The sequence below is a fragment of the Canis lupus genome, chromosome 21 (assembly GCF_048164855.1).
Source record: "Canis lupus baileyi chromosome 21, mCanLup2.hap1, whole genome shotgun sequence".
Lineage (NCBI taxonomy): Eukaryota > Metazoa > Chordata > Mammalia > Carnivora > Canidae > Canis > Canis lupus.
This window is the reverse complement of record NC_132858.1, coordinates 13,654,927-13,675,574: the sequence shown is the minus strand read 5'-3', so window position 1 is coordinate 13,675,574 and position 20,648 is coordinate 13,654,927. Positions and strand designations below refer to the sequence as shown.

General features: G+C 39.1%; 1 protein-coding gene and 1 long non-coding RNA gene across 5 annotated transcripts in view; one reads left to right on the top strand and one right to left on the bottom strand.

Moving 5' to 3' along the window:
* The window catches only part of LOC140612711 (uncharacterized), an 81,266-nt gene extending 74,720 nt beyond the window's left edge, over nt 1-6,546 (top strand). Inside the window, exon 5 of the long non-coding RNA XR_012013888.1 lies at nt 6,146-6,546. This is a non-coding gene — a long non-coding RNA (uncharacterized lncRNA). The remainder of the gene's footprint in view (nt 1-6,145) is intronic.
* The window catches only part of CSTPP1 (centriolar satellite-associated tubulin polyglutamylase complex regulator 1), a 198,419-nt gene extending 181,320 nt beyond the window's left edge, over nt 1-17,099 (bottom strand). For 2 of the 4 annotated variants that reach the window (XM_072790614.1, XM_072790612.1), the window contains exon 1: nt 16,493-16,653. Coding sequence is in view for 1 of the 4 variants with exons in the window: in XM_072790612.1 (XP_072646713.1) it covers nt 16,493-16,538 (46 nt within the window). In the remaining 3 variants the exon portion in view is untranslated. Of the gene's footprint in view, nt 1-16,492; nt 16,654-16,967 lie in introns of those variants that run through there. The other 2 variants (XM_072790615.1, XM_072790611.1) reach the window with 2 other exon arrangements.
* Between the last annotated feature and the right edge of the window lie 3,549 nt (nt 17,100-20,648).

Below are 20,648 nucleotides of genomic sequence, written 5' to 3'. Positions count from 1 at the left end.
AAAAAAAACTCGGGGGATCCCTGGGTGGCTCAGCGGTTCAGTGCCTGCCTTCAGCCCAGGGTGCAATCCTGGAGACCCGGGATCAAGTCCCACGTCAGGTTCCCTGCTTGGAGCCTGCTTCTCCCTCTGCCTGTGTCTCTGCCTCTCTATCTCTCATGAATAAATAAAATCTTTAAAAAATAATAATAATAAATAAATCTTTAAAAAATAATAACAAATAAAAAAATAAACTCAGAAAGAAAAGAAAAATTCAGGGGACATAGATGCAAGCAAAACAAAACAAAACAAAAAATTTAAAAACCTACAATTAATAGGAAGACAAGATAAAATGTTATATGCATGAATTCAGAAAACAAAAAATAAGTAAAGAAATGTAAAATATAATTGTAGATATTTTTAGAATTCAACAGGATTGGAAAAGTCAAAAATATTCACAGAAGGTACAACCAAAAGAATATGGAAAAGAAGAGAGAACAATAGGAAAATTAGAGCATGAGTCTAATGCCTGAGGAACAATAGTTCCAGAGACAGACATGAGAAAATATCAAATACATAATTCAATAAAACTTCTTAGAACTGAAAGCTATGAATTTCCACATTAAAAGGGTCTCAAGAAAATAAAAAAATAAAAGGGTCTCAAGACAATGAGTGAGAAAAGCTCTATACCAATAGACATCTTTATGAAATATCACAAATCAAAATGGCATTATAAAAAGCTATAAAGGTAGAAATGCTTTGAAAATTCTAAGGAAAAATTATCTCCAACACAGAATCTTATACCCACACAAACTATCCACCAAATGCAAGGGTAATATAAAGACAGTTTCATAGACAAAGATCCCTCAAATCTTATTTTGTATGCACCCTTCTCAGAAAGATACTGGAGGATGCTACCTAACCAAAGGAGTACATAAGGAAAAAGGAAAACACAGGCTTCAGGAAATATGGAATATGACTTGAAAGAGACAAGTAATATACATGATAAGGATAGAGGATTTAGAAAGCAACCAGGCCAGATTGGAGTAGGAGGCTACTTAGGTGAATGAGTGCCCCAGGAGAGTTCTCTTGAAGAAAATAAATTGAAAAAAAAAAAAAAAAGAAAATAAATTGAAACGTAGAAAACACCTGATTGTCTACATAAGCAGGGAGAAGACTGATCTTTTGGTTGGAGTTTAGGGATAAATTAGAGACAAATTTATAGAAAACCAACTAAATAAAAGACAAAGCAATTATTGACTCCAGGAAAAAAGAAAAAAAGGCTACACAAAAAAACCCACAAACTCTTCCAATCTTTCTCTCTCATTCTCTCTCTCTCTCTCTCTCTATATATATATATATATGCATACATACCATTTCCATAGTCATTATAGACACTGAATATTGGCTTGACCAAAAAATCATAACTTTATTAGAAGGCTAGGAGAAAAGGGAATTTTAGGGGATATAAAAGCACTGAATCCATCACAGGAAGTCATTAGATCATATCTAAAACTGAAAAATCAAGAACAGCTTAAGCCTGCTATTTAAAAATATACAGGAAAGGGATGCCTGGATAGCTCAGCAGTTGAGCGTCTGCCTTTGGCTCTGGGTTTGATCCCGGAGTCCTGAGATCAAGTCCCACATCGGGCTTCCTGCATGGAACCTGCTTCTCCCTCTGCCTGTGTCTCTGCCTCTCTCTCTCTCTGGGAGTCTCTCATGAATAAATAAAATATTTTTAAAATAATAAAAATTTAAAAATAAATAAAAATTAAAATATACAGAAAAAAAAAAGGCAAAAGAAATGGTGAAAAAAATTCGAAGTAGTCTCTTCCAAGGAGTGGGGCTTAGAGGTGAGAAGTTTTGGTACTGTGTTTTGTTAAAACTCTTTAGATCTATTTTACCAATAAAATTCTGTAGCTAATAAAAAAACACATTAAATTTTTTTTTCTAAATTTTTATTTATTTATGATAGTCACACAGTGAGAGAGAGAGAGAGAGGCAGAGACATAGGCAGAGGGAGAAGCAAGCTCCATGCACTGGGAGCCCAATGTGGGATTCGATCCCGGGTCTCCAGGATCGCACCCTGGGCCAAAGGCAGGCGCTAAACCACTGCGCCACCCAGGGATCCCAAAAACACATTAAATTTTAAAAAATATGTACTCCTCGGATCTGCCCTCTCCTTGCCCATTATTTGTAACATATTGTTTCCTTAACAGTTTTTTCCTAAAATAGTTTTTCATTTGTTTCATCTAATTATTACTTTGTAATACTTTTGTATTTTTTCTTCCACCAATTTACAAAGCCAACTTTATTCCTGTTAATGTTCTTTGTTGCTTCTTTTTTCCCCAATAGATCAATTTATGTGTCCTTACTTCAAATGTCTTAATGCTGTCAGATTTCTTGTATTTGTGCCTTTCTTTTTTCCCACAGCAAAAAAAATACAAACTGTCTTTGCTCTCCTACATCTTACTTCTGTTTCTCTAACTCTAAGAACAAAACCCTGAAAATCTGACTTCAAAGACAAAGAGGAGGTGGTGAGGCAAAAAATATCAACTTTCAGCTGTATTTCTAAGCTTAATTCTTCACCTTCCTTACTTTTCATCTCTGTTGGTCAAATATATTTATTCTTTGTAGAGTCAGAGTTTTCTTCCTTTTTTTTTTTTTTTTGAGATAATAAGTAACACGTAACATATTAGTTTTAGGTGTACAGCATAATCATTCGACATTTGTATACATTATGAAATAATCACCACAATAAATCTAGTTAACACACATCACCACACATAATGACAATTTTTTCTTTTTTTTAGATTTTATTTATTTATTCATGAGAGACCTAAAGAGAGAGAGAGGCAGATACACAGGCAGAGGGAGAAGCAGGCTTACCTCAGGGAGCCCGACACAGGATTCAATCCCGGCACTCCAGGATCATACCCTGAGCCAAAGGCAAGTGGCAAACCCCTGAGCCACCCAGACATCCCATGACAATTTTTTCTTGTGATGACAACTTTTAAGCTCTCTCAGCAACTTTTAGATATACAATACAGTATTATTAACTATAGTCACCATGTTGTGCATTATAGCCCCAGGAGTACTTACTATGTAACTGGAAGTTTGTACTTTTCTCCCAACTTCATCATTTCACTCACCACCCTCCTCAGTTAAAAATAAACTGAGTCTAGTTTATTTTTAGATACCACATATTAGTGAGATCATAATGGTATTTGCCTTTCTCTGTCTGCCATATTTTAGCATAATGCCCTCAAGATCCATCCATATTGTTGCAAATGACAGAATTTCCTTTTTTTTAATTGCTGAATAATCTTTGGAGAGTCATTTTAAGACCATCTCAATGGTCTCAAGACCATTCCCTGCCTCAACTGGTAATATCTGCTAATTGAGAAAAATGTTACCTATAAATTGGTTTCAAATATAATAAAATGTTTGTCTATACTAATTATAGTAATGACATCATGTTTTATAAATACATAATTAAATATTTATCCATTTGAAGATCAATAAACTTTTTTAGGACTCAAATATTTTCAAAGATCTCAAAACAGTTTATAGATTAGACACAATACCAATAATGTCTAATGGATAAATGTGGCCCTGTTCCCACCTCCAAAATAACCTTACACCTCTGCCCTTAACCCCAGAATTCCTTTCTACCTCTTCTGAAAACATATTCAGTTAATAATCATAATTCAGTTAATCATCCTTTCCTTCTCCTGGATCTTCCATCTCTCCTTCTACAATGGCTCCCTTTTCCTCCCTTTCCCTCATACTCAAGTCTCTCTCATCTAAAAAGTTAAAAACAAATTCTCTCTACTCTTGCTATCACTCCCTCTACTTTTTCCTTCACCAATCAAACAAACTTCTGGGGAAAAATAAATAAGCCCACCTATAGTTTCAACTCCTTCACCCTTCCCATTTACTCCTCCATACAGGAAAATCTTGGCATCCTGCCATACCACTCCAATGAAACTTCTCACCTAATGCCACTAACAACCTTCTTTGCAGCTCTTATCTTGTTTGACCTCTCTGAAGCAACTGATATGACTGAACACTCCCTCCATATTGAAACTCACTCCACCTCCAGTTTCTGCGGCACCACCTTTTCCTCATTCTCCTAAATCTTTTACCAATTACTCTAAGTTTAGGAAGATCAATATCTTTATTTATTGTAAAACTAGCTCTCTGGAGACTACATTTAGGTTCCTACAATGAGTCTCTAACTCCCAAACAAAACAAAACCATTCACAGCAAAGTAACCATCAACACCCAGCAACCAACACAATTATAAAGAACTAAAACCCTAACATTACATGAGCTCACTAAAGGGTAGAAAGGGGCTATTCTGATTACTTAGAAATGTTTACAAAGGAAAGAGAGGTGATCTAAGAGAAATGACGGGAGACACAGAGTTAAGAAAGAAAAAAATGAGTAGACAACAGAGATAGGGATAAAACACCTCTGTACTTTGATTTTGAAAGGTAGACAGGGGAGAAGAAGTTAAACACTCTCCAGTACATCCATGCTTCACCTATAAATAAGGGTAATTAGCTATCAACAATACACCTCACTTTCAGTGGGAGAGATATCTCCACTATAAACACGGTATGCCAGTTTATTGTTTGCATCCCCCAAAATGTGTGCTCCCATTCTTTTTGCACATGATTGTCTGGCTGAACTTCAATTCCCAGGGTCCTTTGCAATTAGCAGGAGCCTTATATTAATTTCTCACCTATGAAATGTGAGCACAAGGTGTGTTTGTAACTTCTGCCTTACTTGCATAAGAGGTGTTTACCCTGGAGTCCTTCCTTCCCCTTAGCCTTTTCATTGGCTGGAAATGGCCACAACCGAGGCATCCTAGGAAACCATGGGTCTCAAATCTTATGAAAATACCAACAACAGAAGAAGAGATGTCAATGATAACTTTGTCATTAAAAAATAAAAATTCGGGATCCCTGGGTGGCGCAGCGGTTTGGCGCCTGCCTTTGGCCCAGGGCTTGATCCTGGAGATCCGGGATCGAATCCCACATCGGGCTCCCGGTGCATGGAGCCTGCTTCTCCCTCTGCCTATGTCTCTGCCTCTCTCTCTTTCTCTCTCTGTGACTATCATAAATAAATAAAAATTAAAAAAATAATAATAAAATAAAAAATAAAAATAAAAATTCTTGGGGTGCCTGAGTGACACAGCTGGTTAAGCATCTAACTCTTGGTTTCAGCTCAGGTCTGATCTCAGGGTCATGGGGTCAAGCCCCACATCAGGAGCCACACTCAGGATAGTCGCTTTCTCTCTCCCTCTGCCCCCCACCCCGTTCTTGCTTGTGCACGCTCTCTCACTCTCTCTCTCAAATAAAGAAATAAATCTTTAAAAAAATATATAAATTCTTTTTTGGTGTCCCTTTTCTAAACCTAACAATCAAAGCTGTTTTTATTACTTGGCTGAGTTTAAATTTAAAAACTTTCCACTTGGGGAGCTTGATGTCAGGTCCTTCAACAGTAATTATTTTCCCTTAACTACTAGGAAATATGATAAGAAAAAGTTCACAATGTGAGACAAATCAACCACTTCTTTTCCTTGTAAGTATGTTTCTCCTTTAGAAATATAAAATCAAAACCAAATATTTACTGGAAAAGCAAAGGTCAAAACAGTCCCTATGTCCAGACATGGCAGCAAAGATTAGCAAGACTCCATAGGCTATTCATAGGCATAACCTTGACGAGAAAAACGGCAGGACCATTCTCCCTGAAGACCTAACCTATTTTCTTCTACCTACATATTTACGATTCTGTATCATGCCAACCCTTGAAGAAAAGGCAGAAGATTGCACACATAAGACTTCTGTAAGTTAACCATGCATCTAAATATCAGGTTTGATGGCTTAGAGACTATCAAAAAAGATGATTTTAGGTCTTCTTAAAAGTTTAAGATACTTGATACATATTAATTAATTTATCCTCTCAGCCCCTTGTGAGGTAGGTTTTATCAACTCCATTTGTTGGGGAAATTTGATCAAGGAGAATAATAATAGCGATTTACAAAAATATTTTCGATTTACAAAATACCTTCCTTATAAAAGGCCCCACATGTTTATCTTCTCAATCTTCTAACATTCCTGTGAGGTAGGTGGTAATATTACCTTTTCCTTTCTTATAGGTAAAATGCTATGGCTCAAGGAGTTTGATGACTTACCCACATGGTAGCCTGCATTTTATCCACTAACTAGACATATGGCTTCAGATTGACACTAGACCACGACTCAGGTTTGAACTGCACATAATTCAAAAGTGTCAAGCTTCTAGTTTTCTCTATAGCCATCTTTCAGCACATCACATTCCAAAAAGGATTGGGGTCATGCTTATTGTTTAAGCTCATGTGTGCACTGTTTATAAAGCTTATCATTTCTCTAAATTGAACTATTTAAGGTTTGTCTAAATGCCCGAAAGCTAAATTATTTTTTGTTTACTGTCTGTGCACTAGCATTGTAAATGATGTCATCAGGAATGTACAAAACTCTTCAACAGAGCTGCAGGGTCAATAAAAGCAACTTGCTTTGGGAAAAGTGCATTTCTTCTTCTTCTTCTTCTTCTTCTTTTTTTTATTCTTCTTCTTCTTTTTTTTGAAGTAGGCATTACACAAAAAGATGACTCATTAAGCCCAAAAGAGTTGACTCCACCATGTGAGGGCTTCTTATGCAGCCCTCTACAAAGAGACCTGAGTGGCAGCATGAGGCCTCCTCTTCTGTGCATTTTCCTCCAGGCAGAATGTGCATTTGTGTGGCTACATACACAATTATAATCTCCCCTGAAAGGCAATTCCTTCCATATGACAGGCTGAACAGTGGCCTGAGTGCTAGCCTCATGTTGCCTGTGCAGTTAACATGCTGAAATTCCAGACACATTTAATCTCTCCTTTCTGAGAAACTACGATGGGACAGAAGAAGTGAAGCTGGAAAAAACTCCACATAGAGAGAAAGGAGGCCAGCCCAAGCGCCCAAATTCACTTTCTCATGGGCTGAGCTTCTTTGTGTGTTGTCTACTTACGTGTCAATTTGCAGGACTTTGGGGCATGAGAACCATGGAGCTGAGTGGTTCTGGCAGCCTCTCCATTTGACAAGCAAAGCCAAAGACATGTGGCCTTTAGTACATTTCACATTCAAAAGTGTTCTTGTTTCAAACATGACTATTTTAAAATATGTAATTTTCCTATTCAGCACATGTTGTATATAAGTTGGCCACAGGAGGTGTTCTACCACAATTAAAAAAAAAAAAAAAAAAAAAAGGCAATGGCCCTAAGGCAGCCCTGTCCCTGCCAGATACCTCTGTTTACGGGGGGGCCAGTGGGGCTATCCCAGGTGAGAGAAGTCTGAATTTAGCAAACACCTGATGTGAAGGTCTGGGCACAAACAGATTTCTGTCTGAGATTACAGAAACTGAAGCTTGTGTTTTATCACAATTACCTGTAATCTCAGGGCCAGATAATAGTATTAACAAGACCTTGAGCTACACAATAGGACAGCTGGAAAAAGGCTCTTACTCTCCAAAGAATAGCGCTTTTAAAAAGCTAATTCAATGAAGAAAAAGAAAGGGCTCTGAAAGTGCCTTCTCAAACAATATTTACTTTTACCGGGTTCCTGCTAATCAAACAAAACTTAGTCAAAAGCTTTTATGAAAAATACATTTGATGATTTCAGCAGTAATTGCTTTGTTCAAAGAAAGGTGCTTAAGAGAAAACATAGCTAATGGGATCAGTAATTTGGTAAGTTCAGATGTGTTTGGGAAAATCCCTCCTCTCTTTGATAAATCATTAAAATTCTACTCAGATAAATGTGTTTTGACTTGAAATTCCAATCATAGAATGAGCTATTTCCTAAGGCCCCTGGGGAAGTGGTGCAAGGGCAATCCCAATGCAGAGAACCCTGAGATTAGTTTGCAAGGGTAATTCCAGTCTTAATCAAAGCATATTCTCTACTCAACTATAGGATGGGATCTCCTGGAGATGCCCCCAAAGTATATAAAATGTCTTTCCTTCTTAAAATACCATTTTTTCAAAATGGGTTAAATCTTACTGTTATATAACCAAAAAAGCAGATAAACTATGGCATCAACCAGGAAATTATCCTTCAGTATAGAGTTTAAAACTAGAATGATCCGGGGCAAATTTTAATTAGTCATCCTTTTTTTTTCATTCATGGAAGGAGGGAAAAAAAGGTCTAGTGTCTCTCCATAGTAGGAATTCAATAACTATTTGTTGAACTGGATTTTTCACTCCCTTCTTAAGAAAAAAATTATTCTGCAATTTAAAGCAAACCATTCATTTAACAATTAAGCACCTAATTTGAGCACTATGCTAGATTTTGGAAATGCTGAGAGAATAGGCCTGCCCTCACGGCTTACATTCTAGTAAGAAACAGACAATAACCAAGTACACAAATAGGTAACTGTGATAAGTGCTAAGAAGGATATGAACAGGATGATGAACTAGAGATAAGCTAATGGATCATTTATCTCTTCTGATCTACTATTATTACTTATTAAAACTTTACTGACTCAGTCTCCTAATATTACTCATTAAGCAAACATGGTATTTGTTTAAATAAAAGTGATGCCCAACTTTTGGACAGCAGCTGGAGGAAAGATTTTAATATTACTTAAATACATAAATGATGAGGTCACAAATTTACAGAACCATTTAAAAACCCTAGAATAGGGATCCCTGGGTGGCGCAGCGGTTTGGCGCCTGCCTTTGGCCCAGGGCGCGATCCTGGAGACCCGGGATCGAATCCCACATCAGGCTCCCGGTGCATGGAGCCTGCTTCTCCCTCTGCCTGTGTCTCTGCCTCTCTCTCTCTCTCTGTGACTATCATAAATAAATAAATTAATTAAAAAAAATAAAATAAAAATAAAAATAAAAAATAAAAAAATAAAAACCCTAGAATAACACAGAAATCACCTGCAACTTAGTTACCTTGGAGAAATGGGGGTGGATGGGGATTGGGAACAACATGCCTTAGAATTCACTTGCTTTTTTTTTTCCCCCCAGTGCAAATATCATTTGCTCTTTTCCCCCCCAAAAAAAATATATTTATTATATTTATTAAATAGCTTACAGAGTCTAGGCTGAACTTCCAGGAACAACTCCCAGAACTGGGCCGCCTAGGGAACTGCTGCCCTGCCATGACTGAGAAGATGCCAACCAAACTGGGAAACCACCAACACAGCTGCACACATCTGATTCCCCCACTCTAAAACATCACTTACTACACTGTCACTTTGTGTTATTGTCTTTCACGAATATGTCCCATCACCTATATATGGCATTAAGTTTCCCAGGAGGAACACTTTACATTCATGTCTGGCTATACAGAGAGAGGGTATTTAGGAAAGAAGGAACAATTAGGAAGAAAGGGAAAGAAGGAGAATTGGGGGAAGAAGAAATGATCTGTAAAATACGTTCATTATTATTTTAAAGTGACCAGTGTTATATATTATAAATCTAGTTTCCAAAGATTCAGGAAGTCAGTGTAACATCTATAATATTTTATTTCATTTCTTTTCTGCAGCTACCCAACCACTTTAAAGTCCTAAGAGTATTTCTGCTAACTTATGGTAAATAGCAATGTCTCCTAGCATATGGTTGGGTTTGGAAGATTCACTAATTATACTAAAACAAAAATAAGTTTTCTCATCAGGATTCATCCAAAGGCAAACAGATAAATAATAAGTGTCTGGCAGTAAGACAAGTAAATACCATGTGCTATGATATCAGCAAATACAAAAAAATAGGATAACACTTAAGAGTCTTCTACATAGAAAGTCTGTCAGAACCTCTACCAAGGCTTGAAGAAATTATATTAACTTTGAGGCTGGAAGGGACTATATCAGTGATTTTTGGATGTTGTCTTAGTCCAGATACTCTGAGAAGCAGATACCAAGACAGGATCAGAGACATGCAAGAGATATACTGGGGGGTAAACTCATGGAGCAAATGCAGGGGAGCCGCAGGAGGCTGGGATTGCTGACAGACCACAATGCAGAGCTGACCTTTTAAAGAGAGAGAGAAAGAGAGAGAGAGAGAAAGAGAATTTAGATAGCAATGCAATGAGAATCCTCAAGCCAAATTCACCACCTAAAGAAGCAGTCACATACCTCATAGAAGTGGGTTTATCCCACCCAGCCATTGACTGGAAGCAGCTTGTGGGAGTGTAACCTCAGTATGAACAGGGTGTTGGATTCAGAGCTGGAGTTGAACATTAATTACCCTTCCCTCCCCACAGCAGGACATCTGAGAGACATATTTTTTATGGCTGCCACAGATGCATTATATACTTTTTTTAAAAAGTAGTTATAATAGTTAGTATTTATTGAGCACCTACCCAGGTGCTCTAAAAGATATCTAACTCATCTTTGTACACTCTTTTCACAATGTAGCAGCCAAGCACTGCTCTAAAGGTTTACATGTATGAATGAGATAAGTACTATTATTATCTACATTTTGCCCAAAGGGAAACTAAGGCACAGAGAGGTTAAGTAACTTCTTCAAAATCACACAGCTATCCAAACCACACAGATTGTCAATAAAACACTCCCAAATGGTTTATTTTTAGAAGTTATGTTCCTCATTGCCTGACTGAGTGATGAATCCAGTGGCAAGAGGGAACTGAAATTTTACTATTCCCTGATCCATCCTGATTCCTAGGATGCCCCCTCCTGGCAGAAATGCTAAAGTAAGCCCTTGGAGTCACCTGGACTTCAACATTTATGCATCGGTCTATGCAATAGTTGGAGCCTCAGTTTTGAAGTCGCCCAAGGTATTTACTCAAAGTTAACATAGAGTTTAACAATATGGACTCTATGGAGTCAGACTGATGGATTAGAATTCTGCCTCCCTGACTTACTAACTAGTTGTTAAATATTTTTATGCTGCAGTTTCCTCATCTGTCAAATGGAGATAACAATTAAAATTATCAAGGCACCTGGGTGGCTTAGTCAGTTAAGCATCTGACTCTGGTCCTGATCACCGGGTCATGGGATCTAGCCCCAGGTTGTGCGATTGGGCCCCAGATCGTGGGATCAAGCCCCGCATTAGGATGCTCAGCGTGGAGTCCACTTGTCTCTCTCCCTCTGTTCTTCCTCCTCCTGGGTTGTTGTCTCTCTCTCTCAAATAAATAAAATACTTTTTAATAAATAAAATATTTCATGTGTGTTAATATATGTAAAGCACTTAAAATGTTACCTGGTACATAGTAAGAGCTTAATTCTTCTTTTTTTTTTTTTGTCCCTAATTAAGTCTTAATTGTTGTTAGATGCTTATATTTGGGGTACCCTATAAATGAGATTATTCACATTCAATTTAACCTGTTTGGAAGCACCTGGGTGGCTCAGTTGCTTAAGCATCTGCCTTCAGCCAGGTCCTGGGATCGAGCCCTGCATCAGACTCCCCACTCAGCAAGGAGTCTGCTTCTCCCTCTGCCTCTCTCCCTGCTCATGCTTGCTCACTCGCTCTCTCTCAAATAAATAAATAAAATCTTAAAAAAAAAAAAAACCCACACATATATGTTTGTATTAAGTGTGTCATTGTGAAAGGCTGGTATATAAAGATGAGTAAAATACAATTCCTGATCTCAGGAAACTCATTTGCAACTAATGAACTGTTTAAGAGCTCCACTTCTAACAGGGAGCAAGGATCACTGCCTTTGCAGCCAAATAAGTATTCGGGTTTGTTTATATGTATCTTCTTGGTGGAGAGGGCAAAACAGGCTATGGAATCAGCAAACTTGGGTCTTAATCCTGGCTTTGTTATGCATCATCGCCTATGTGACTTTGTACAAATTAATTACCCTTTCCAAGCTTTTCCTTATTTGTAAAATGAGGTGATATTAATAACTACCAAATGAGATTAACGATACCTACTTTGTGTAGTGGTTGTGAAAAATAAATCAGATAAGGCACACTGCTAAGTATATACGAAGTGCTTAAAAACTACAACTTAAAAAAAAAAAAACTGTTCAATTTAAAATTCCTCTATTCAATTTAAGATTCCTCCAAAAGAATACCCTCCAAAGGAGAAAGATCATCTCTAATTTCCTAGAGTTATCTGTTATGCCAACCAAACACTAAATTTAGTGAGAATAAGCAGTTTTCATGGAAACAGAAGAGGTAACTTGGAGCATGAGTGAAAGCATACACCTCACTAAATTAGGTGGGGTAAAAAATAAACCTCACACCCTCATGCTTATACTCAGGTCAGCACGTAGGTGGTGTGTTTTGCAAACCTGGGACCAGAACAGGCTGCCCTTCGGCTCTAGAGAGCTCTCCACACCCAACCAGATACACAAACACACCTCAGCCTCTGGCAGAAGCTTCCAATAAGTAGATTTCATAAGGCTGGAAATCTTTCAAGGGTTCTATTCTTATTTCATCTCCTTACCAGCCCTCGGCATTAACACAATTTCTATCATTACATTCTGATGACTGCAGGCATGAACATCCCTGAGCTGATTCTGTAATGATGATCTGAAGATCCTAAGCCATTCTAGGGGATGACTGCAGGTTCCTAATCCACAAAGTCAGCAGGGGAATGGATCAGTTTGCCCAACTGATGAAAGATTCTTTTCTTCACTAATAGTCAAAAAGGCAAATATTAAGGCCTGGCTAGCAGGCAGAAAGGGAAATCTATAGATATTCATTGAATAGATAGTCCTATAGTTTCTACCATAATACTAAAACGAAGCCCTCTGACCCATGTGCCAAGGGGTACTCAGCTTTGGCTTTCTGTTTCACTGAATGTGCAGAGCTTTCCTGTTCCTGCAATTTTCTTTTCTCTATATGTATTTCCTTCTCTAGACCTACACGTGTAACTGACTTCATAATTTATAAAAGAAAGAAAAGAAAAGACAAACCCTCTACAGGTATTTAAATTTTAAAAACCAGGAAATATTTTATTAATCTATAAAGAATGGTTTTCAATGGTCATTTAATTGAGTGTGAATACTTCAAAACAGCGTCCCCGTAAAAGAGACCAACTGTAATGGATAGGGGTTGTTCTCAACTAAAGACAAATGCATTTCACAGAATTGTATGGTCTGATGAACCATGAAGAAGCCAGTAAGTACTATCACCCTGCTCAGGGCAGTATGACTGTCCGGATGCTGAATGGCACAGGGAAATAAGACACTTAAATATGCAACAGAGCCTGAAGAAGCACTTGTCCAGGGTTTAGATATTAGGTGGAAGGGTGGACACTGGAGCTTTCTGAATCAAGTTGAGACTCTGATTTTGTTTGTAGATTCATTATCAGCATTGCCACTGAATTAGTCTTCCTGAAAAACCCACTATGGAGGGACCACCAACTTCTATTCAGCAAAGCACTTAGTGTGTTAAATATGCCAAGACTTTGAGGTATATTATTTCGACAGCATGGGACACCTGGGTGGCTCAATGATTGAGCATCTGCCTTCGGTTCATGGCGTGATCCGGGGTCCTAGGATACAGTCCCACATCGGGCTCCCCATAGGGAGCCTGCTTCTCCTGCCTATGTCTCTGCCACTCTCTGTGTCTCTCATGAATAAATACAATCTTTAAAAAGAAAATAATAAAAATAAATAGCAAACACCCAAGGGACTGAACAATGGACTAGGTTTTTCAAATATTTTATAGATTCATTGAATATGGGGTAAATAAGATAAAATACATAATCCTTTGCAAAAGTCTAGACATTGCTATTTTTTTTTAAGATTTTATTTATTTATTCATAGAGACAGAGAGAGAGAGAGAGGCAGAGACACAGGCAGAGGGAGAAGCAGGCACCATACAGAGAGCCTGACGTGGAACTCGATCCGGGGTCTCCAGGATCACGCCCTAGGCTGCAGGCAGCGCTAAACCGCTGCGCCACCAGGGCTGCCCTAGACATTGCTATTATTATTCATTTGATACAAAATTATCTGTGATATAACTATGCCATTTTGACTAACAGATGTGGTCAATTAATCTCTCTATATATACATATATACACACACACATATATATATAAACACACAAATATACATGTACATATGTATACATATATACTCATATATGTATATATATGCACACATATATACCTCTTTCTATATATATGTATACCTTTCAGAAACCTAATAGCCCTTAAACTTGGTAAAAAGATGCTCAATTGCACAAAAGAAATGTACATTAAATCTACCCTGGAACTAACTGCCACTTAATAGGTTGAAAGCATTCAAAAATTTGATATATTTTGGTGGAAAGACTATAGGGAAACAGATATTCTTACATTGCTAGTGGCAATGTAAAATAGTACAACTTCTATGAAGGGCAATTTGGTACATCCACCAATATTTAAAATACATATTTACCTGACTGACCAATTCTACTTTGCAAAATTTGTCTTTGCAGGTATACTAGTAAAGGAACAAAATTGCAGGTTATTCAGTGGAGTATTTTTAGTGATAGCAAAAGGCTAAAAATAACTTGTCTGCCAATAGAGAATTGGCTAAATTATTTAAATACTATGTAACTAAAAAAATTTTTTAAAAGAAGGAAGCTTTCCAAGACTGACATTTTATTCTAAGATCTATTAAATGAGAAAAGTGTGCATTATACTGTCCCTTATGTACATAATAAACTAATTTGGAAGGATATATAGGAAACTAGTCATAATGGTTACTGCTGTGGTGCTAAGGGTGGAGGAAAACTGGTAGATGGTGGAAGGGGGAGTGGGAGGAGACTTCACTATAAACTTCTTCATATTTTTAATGCAATTTCCATAGTACCAATTAAAACATTTAAACTAAAAAAAAAAAAAAAAAACTAAAAAAAAAACTAAAAAAAAAAAAAAACATTTAAACTAGGGACACCCGGGTGGCTCAGTGGTTGAGCGTTTGCCTTTGGCTCCTTTGGCTCAGGGCATGATCCCAGGGTCCTGGGATCGAGTCCCACATCAGGCTCCCCAGAGAGCCTACTTCTCCCCTCTGCCTATGTCTCTAAAAATTTAAACTAGAATTGTTTTGCATTAAAATTTTTTTTATAGTGGGGCTCCCTGGGTGGCTCAGCAGTTTGGTGCCTGCCTTTGGCCCAGGGCGTGATCCAGGAGTCCTGGGATCAAGTCCCACGTTGGGCTCCTGGCATGGAGCCTGCTTCTCCTCCTCCTGTATCTCTGCCTCTTTCTCTCTCTCTCTCTCTGTGTGCGTCTATCATAAATAAAAATAAATAAATAAATCTTTAAAAAAATTTTTTATAGTATATCCATACTATTGAGTATTACTGTGATAAAAAGAAATGAGCTATCAAGCCAGGAAAACACATGGAGGGCCTTAAGTTCATACTGCTAAGTGAAAGATGCCCATCTGAAAAGGTTACATACGGCATGACTGCAACTGCATGCTATTTTGTAAAAGTAAAACTTCAGAGACAGTAAAAAGGTCAGTGCCAAGGGTTGAGAGGCAGAAGGAAGGATGAACAGACAGAGCACAGATATCTAGGGCAGTGAAACTACTCTGTATGATACTATAATGGCAGATACATGACGCGTATTAGTCAAAACCCAGAGAACTGTACAACACAAAGAGTGATCCCTCGTGTAAAGCAAGGACATCATTAATAATAACATATGAATACTGATTCATCAATTTTAACAAATGTACTACATTAATGTCAGATGTTAATCACAGGGGAAACTGAGTGAACGGGAGAGAGTAGATGGGAACGGCTCTACAACATTTGCTGCTCAATTTTCCGCAAACTTAAAATTCTTCTATAAAATAAGGCCTCCTTTTTTTTTTTTTTTAATGTACATACATCCTCTTTTCTCCCAGCAAAGGCCTTACACATTGAAGGTGCTCAATAAAGGACTACAGCTACTGCCTTAGTGGTCCAGAGCTCAAGCTCTGGAGCGGGCAAATCAGCTTCTGATTTTAGCTCTACCATTTTCTAGCTGTTGTGGCCTTTACTTATCCAGGTCACCTCTTCAGCCTCAGTTTCTCCGTCTGCAAAATGGAAGGAAAACTCAGTATTTCTTTCCTAGGGCTGTTGGGAAGACCAAATCAAAAAATGCACGTAAAAGGCTTGGTTAGCATTGTGCCTACGGGAATAAGAAATGCTCAAAAAATATAAGTGGCCGCTATAAGGGTGACATAATTGTCCACAAAATGGCTTGGTTTGGCACTTCAGGTTCCAAGGTTACTCCACCACCAGCATGATCTGTAACGTCCCCCACAAGGCCCCCAAATTTCAACTCCAGTTTGGACACGATCCACATAGCCTGAGCCCGTACACCACTTCAGACGTTCTCTGACACACACCACCACCCACCACCCCCCATCCCAGATGCTGTTTTCCCCCCTGGCTCGGCCTCCCTCGTCCAGGCCCGGGAACGGCCCCTCCGCATCCCACCCCGACCCGTTCCCACTCAGCCCCCTCTTCGCCTCCTCCCCAGACCCTGGCCTAACTGTCTGCACTCCTCTCCTGCGAGGCTGAAGGAAGCTCCTACCCAGATACTCGTAGTCCGGTAGGGCTAGGCGCTCCGGACTCAGCATCCTTTGACCAGTGGGAGCTTCCAGGCTCCAGCTCTCCGGCTTCCGGAACCCAGGTCGCCGGCTCTCTCCGTTGCCGTGGCAACCACGCGGCGGGAGGGGGGCGGGAGGCGGAGGAGGGTGTCACGCAAACAGTGTCCGTCTCGCAACCCCTAAGCTCGCCACACGGGTTCCGGGCGCAGTCGCTTCGCGGCGGTCGAGGTTTGCCAGGACCGCCGTTCTGGGCGAGTCAGGTTTTAGAGGAAGCTGAGTCGAGGGTTCTCTTGGAGCCTCTCTCGCGCTCGCGTGTCTCGGGGTCGAAAAACTGTCAGCCCCGTGCAACCGCAGTTTCTGAATTTCATAACTACTCTTCCTGTTCTATACAGCTGTCGTCCTCACAGTAACAGCTCCCACCCCTAAATTCCCACCAACATTTAGTGCCCCAATACCTACCTGTAGCTCTCTTTACTATTTACTGTCTTAAATTGCTACCAAGTGCTTCCACAGGCGTAGGTTTTAGCTGCTCCTTGAGGTCCGGGCTGGACACGCAGAAAGGTGGTTGTTACATCCTCTGCAAGAGTTCTTTGACATTTCCTCTCAAATTCCTCTTTATCTTTGATCCTCCCTTCTACCCCCCCCCCCCATCCCTTACTTACCATGTGATCCCCTTCTCGGGTGTCTTTCCTTTCTCCTACCGAGACACTTCACTTCTTAAGGGGATGGGGTCCACAACCGAGGAGGACACTATTGCATTTTTTTTTTCTTCATATGTCTAATTTCTCACTTCTCTTTTTAAGAAGGGAGAGGGGTTTTTTGTTTTTGTTTTTGCTTTTTTAAGATGTATTTATTTATTTGAGAGAGAAAGAGAAAGAGCAAGTGCGTGAGCGAAGGGGCAGAGGGAGAAGGAGCCTGAAGTGGGGGCTCCATCCCAGGATCTGGGATCATGACCTGAGCTGAAAGCAGAGGCCCTACTCACAGAGCCACCCAGGAGCCCCAAGAAGGGAGAGTTCATTGGTTTTTCACTTCCCAGATCTATAGTTATTTCTTTTTGTTTCTCCCCACTCCCGACATCAGGTTAGTGATCTGTAGTGATGTGTAGTCACAGCTGAAACCTAGTAGAGAAGCCCACTCTAACCCTTACTTTAAAAAGCTAACTTCTTCCCACAAGGTGAGAAGGAAACAAAAGAAGGAGGAAAGGCAGGAAGGAAAAAAAACAAAAACAAAAAACAAGGAAATGAAGGAAGGAGAGAAGGAAGGAAGAAAAGAAGAATCATGCCATCAGAGGAATGACTGTGAAACCAGGGGACCACCTACACTGGGAGGAAAGGGAAAGAGGAGCTTCTCTTTGTGTCCGTGGTCTATTCTTAGCCTTCTCCGGCAGCAGCTTCAAACCTCCTAATTCTCCCTTTCCCTTAAAATTGTATATGTGTCTTATTTCTAGGCTCCCGTGAGTCACTCTGAGTTTGGATGTGGTAAGGATAAAGGGACAGAGCCAAACTAGGAGCAGCATTTATGAATTTACTAATGAATTTACTAATTTGGTATTTAACGTCAAGTCCTGCAGATTTGATTTAAAAATATTTGCTTTTCGGGTACCTAGGTGGGTCAGCGATTGAGTGTCTGCCTTTGGCTCAGGTCGTGATCCCGGGGTCCTGGAATCCAGTCCGCATCGGGTTCCTGGCAGGGAGCCTGCTTCTCCCTCTGCCTATGTCTCTGCCTCTCTGTGTGTGTCTCTCATGAATAAATAATAAATAAAATCTTTAAAAAATATATTTGCTTTCTTCCTCCACCTTTGTCTCCCACCCCATCCCATCGCCGCTGCCCCTCCCCCCCCAGTGCAGCTTAAGGGTATGGAAGTTTCATAACTTTCACACTTGTGGCTTATTACTATATTATTAATAAAGTAATAAGATAGTAATTATTAAGGACTACAATTTCATTTTCTTTCCAAGCAACCCGGAGCTATTTGCAGATCATTTTATTTGTCCTCATAAAAACTTTCTAAAGTAATTCCTTCTTTAAGCAGGGAAACTGAGGAACAGGTCAGGAAGATGACTTGTCTAGTATCATCCAGCCAATCGGTGGGAGAGCTAGAACTGGATTTCAGCTATCCCAACCTCCAGGCTAGTGGTCTGACCACTAAACCACACAGCCTCCTTTTTTAGGGTTTGTTGGCTTGGTTTTTATTTATTTATTTTTCCTTTTGCTCTGCCCTGCCAGCAACGGGAAGCTCCCAGATAAAAGAAGAGAATTTCAAGTTCAGGCTGAACATTTGACATCCTCTTATTTGTGGAGCATTATCCTGGGACTTGGAGGGTGCTGCTGCTGGGATCTGTGTGGTGGAGCTGGGAACCAGCCCCAAGAATATAGCTTTGTTTGGGCATTAACCCATTTGCGGTTATAATAATGATAAGTTTCAGCACCAGTGGCGCCCGACTGTTAATGACTCAAAGAAAGCTAAATAGGAACAAGATGTCATCTCTGGAGCAATTTGTAGCTTTTTCCTACAGCTCTATCCCTTCCATAAAAATCCTAAGGACCCTTATATTTAAAGTAAGTCTTCCACTCTTAATGTCTTCAACAGTCTATTGAGGAAGAAAAGGGTAGGAGGTTGCTAGACTAAGGCTTCAAGAAAATTTGAGGTTGCACAGAAATAACAGGTAGCCTTACTGGCGTTGGAATTACTGACTGTTTACATTTTTCTTCTTTATACTTTTATGCATTCTCAAAATTTTCTATAATAGGCATGTATTATAACTTGAAAACAAACAATAAATGACTTGAAGTCTTTAAAAAAAAAATTCTTTTTAAGTAGGCTCCATGCCCAGCCAGCATAGAGCCCAACATGGGACTGAAACTCACAACCTTGAGCTCAAGACCTGAGCCACCCAGACACCCCTCCTTAAAATATATTTTTTAAAGATTTTATTTATTTATTCATAAGAGACACTCACAGAGAGAGGCAGAGACATAGGCCAGGGAGAAACAGGTTCCATGCAGGGAGCCCGATGTGGGACTTGATCCCACTCTGGGATCACGCCCTGAGCCAAAGGCAGATGCTCAACTGCTGAGCCACCCAGGCGTCCCATGGTTTTCAGATTCTTAAATTACTGTAACATATTTCTGAAAAATGTTACCTAAAATAATCATCTAGGTAAACAACTAAGTCAGAAGACAATGACACAATCCTGAATATAAGCAAGCGATATGAAATTGATCAAAGCATAGGGAAGTCATAAGATATTAAAGTCATTACTACAACATAAGGAACAGAAACATTAAGCTCAAAGCAATCAGAAAAACACCCACAAGAGAGGATATGTGGAGACGTCAGTTTATCAAATTCCTAATTATAAGGAGAAAATTAATAGACATCTCTGGTTCTGCAGAGGACCTATGAAGAGATTAATAGGGAAGAAATTTCTCCCTGGAATTGAAAACTACAGGAAAACAAACATGAAGGTATTAAATAGTTTTAAACTTCAAGGAAACAATAAGGAAAGAAAAAATGCAGGCTGAATTATTGCTACAAAATAGGTTCAAGAAACTAGGACAAGCTTTTATCGACTCATCAAGCAGAAAAGATGCTAAAGGCAAAATAGCTACTAAGAAATGCAGGTCATGAAATTCATGCTGAGCTCCTGGGCTCTTCTTAAAAGACTTATCTTCCATGAAAGCAAAGCAGAAACTAAGTGTGATGCCAGTGTATGAGATTAACATGTTTAAAGTGAAAAATGCTATTTACAGACGAGTCATTCCAAACTGCTGCTAGAGGCCAACAACTCAGAGATTTGGGAGAATTTGCAAAGAAAAAAGAAATGTTCACAAACTCTTAGACAGTTAAAAAATAACTAATGCATTACAAGAAAGTGGTTAAGAGGACATGGCTTAAATTGAAACAGAGCTCTGAAGTGATTACAGACTTGTACCTTCTTGTTGTATTATATTTTCAAATGCTATAAAAAGAGTTGGGAATTATACTTTCATATAGTTTGAAAGGGAAAAATATTTTCTGATGCTTCTTGGTAGCCCACAGAAATTAGCTCTGTCTTCCTCTGTCCTCACGTATGCACCCTGATAAGCATTTATGTCATTAAAAAAATTCTTTGAACTCTCCTATTAGATTGTGAGTTC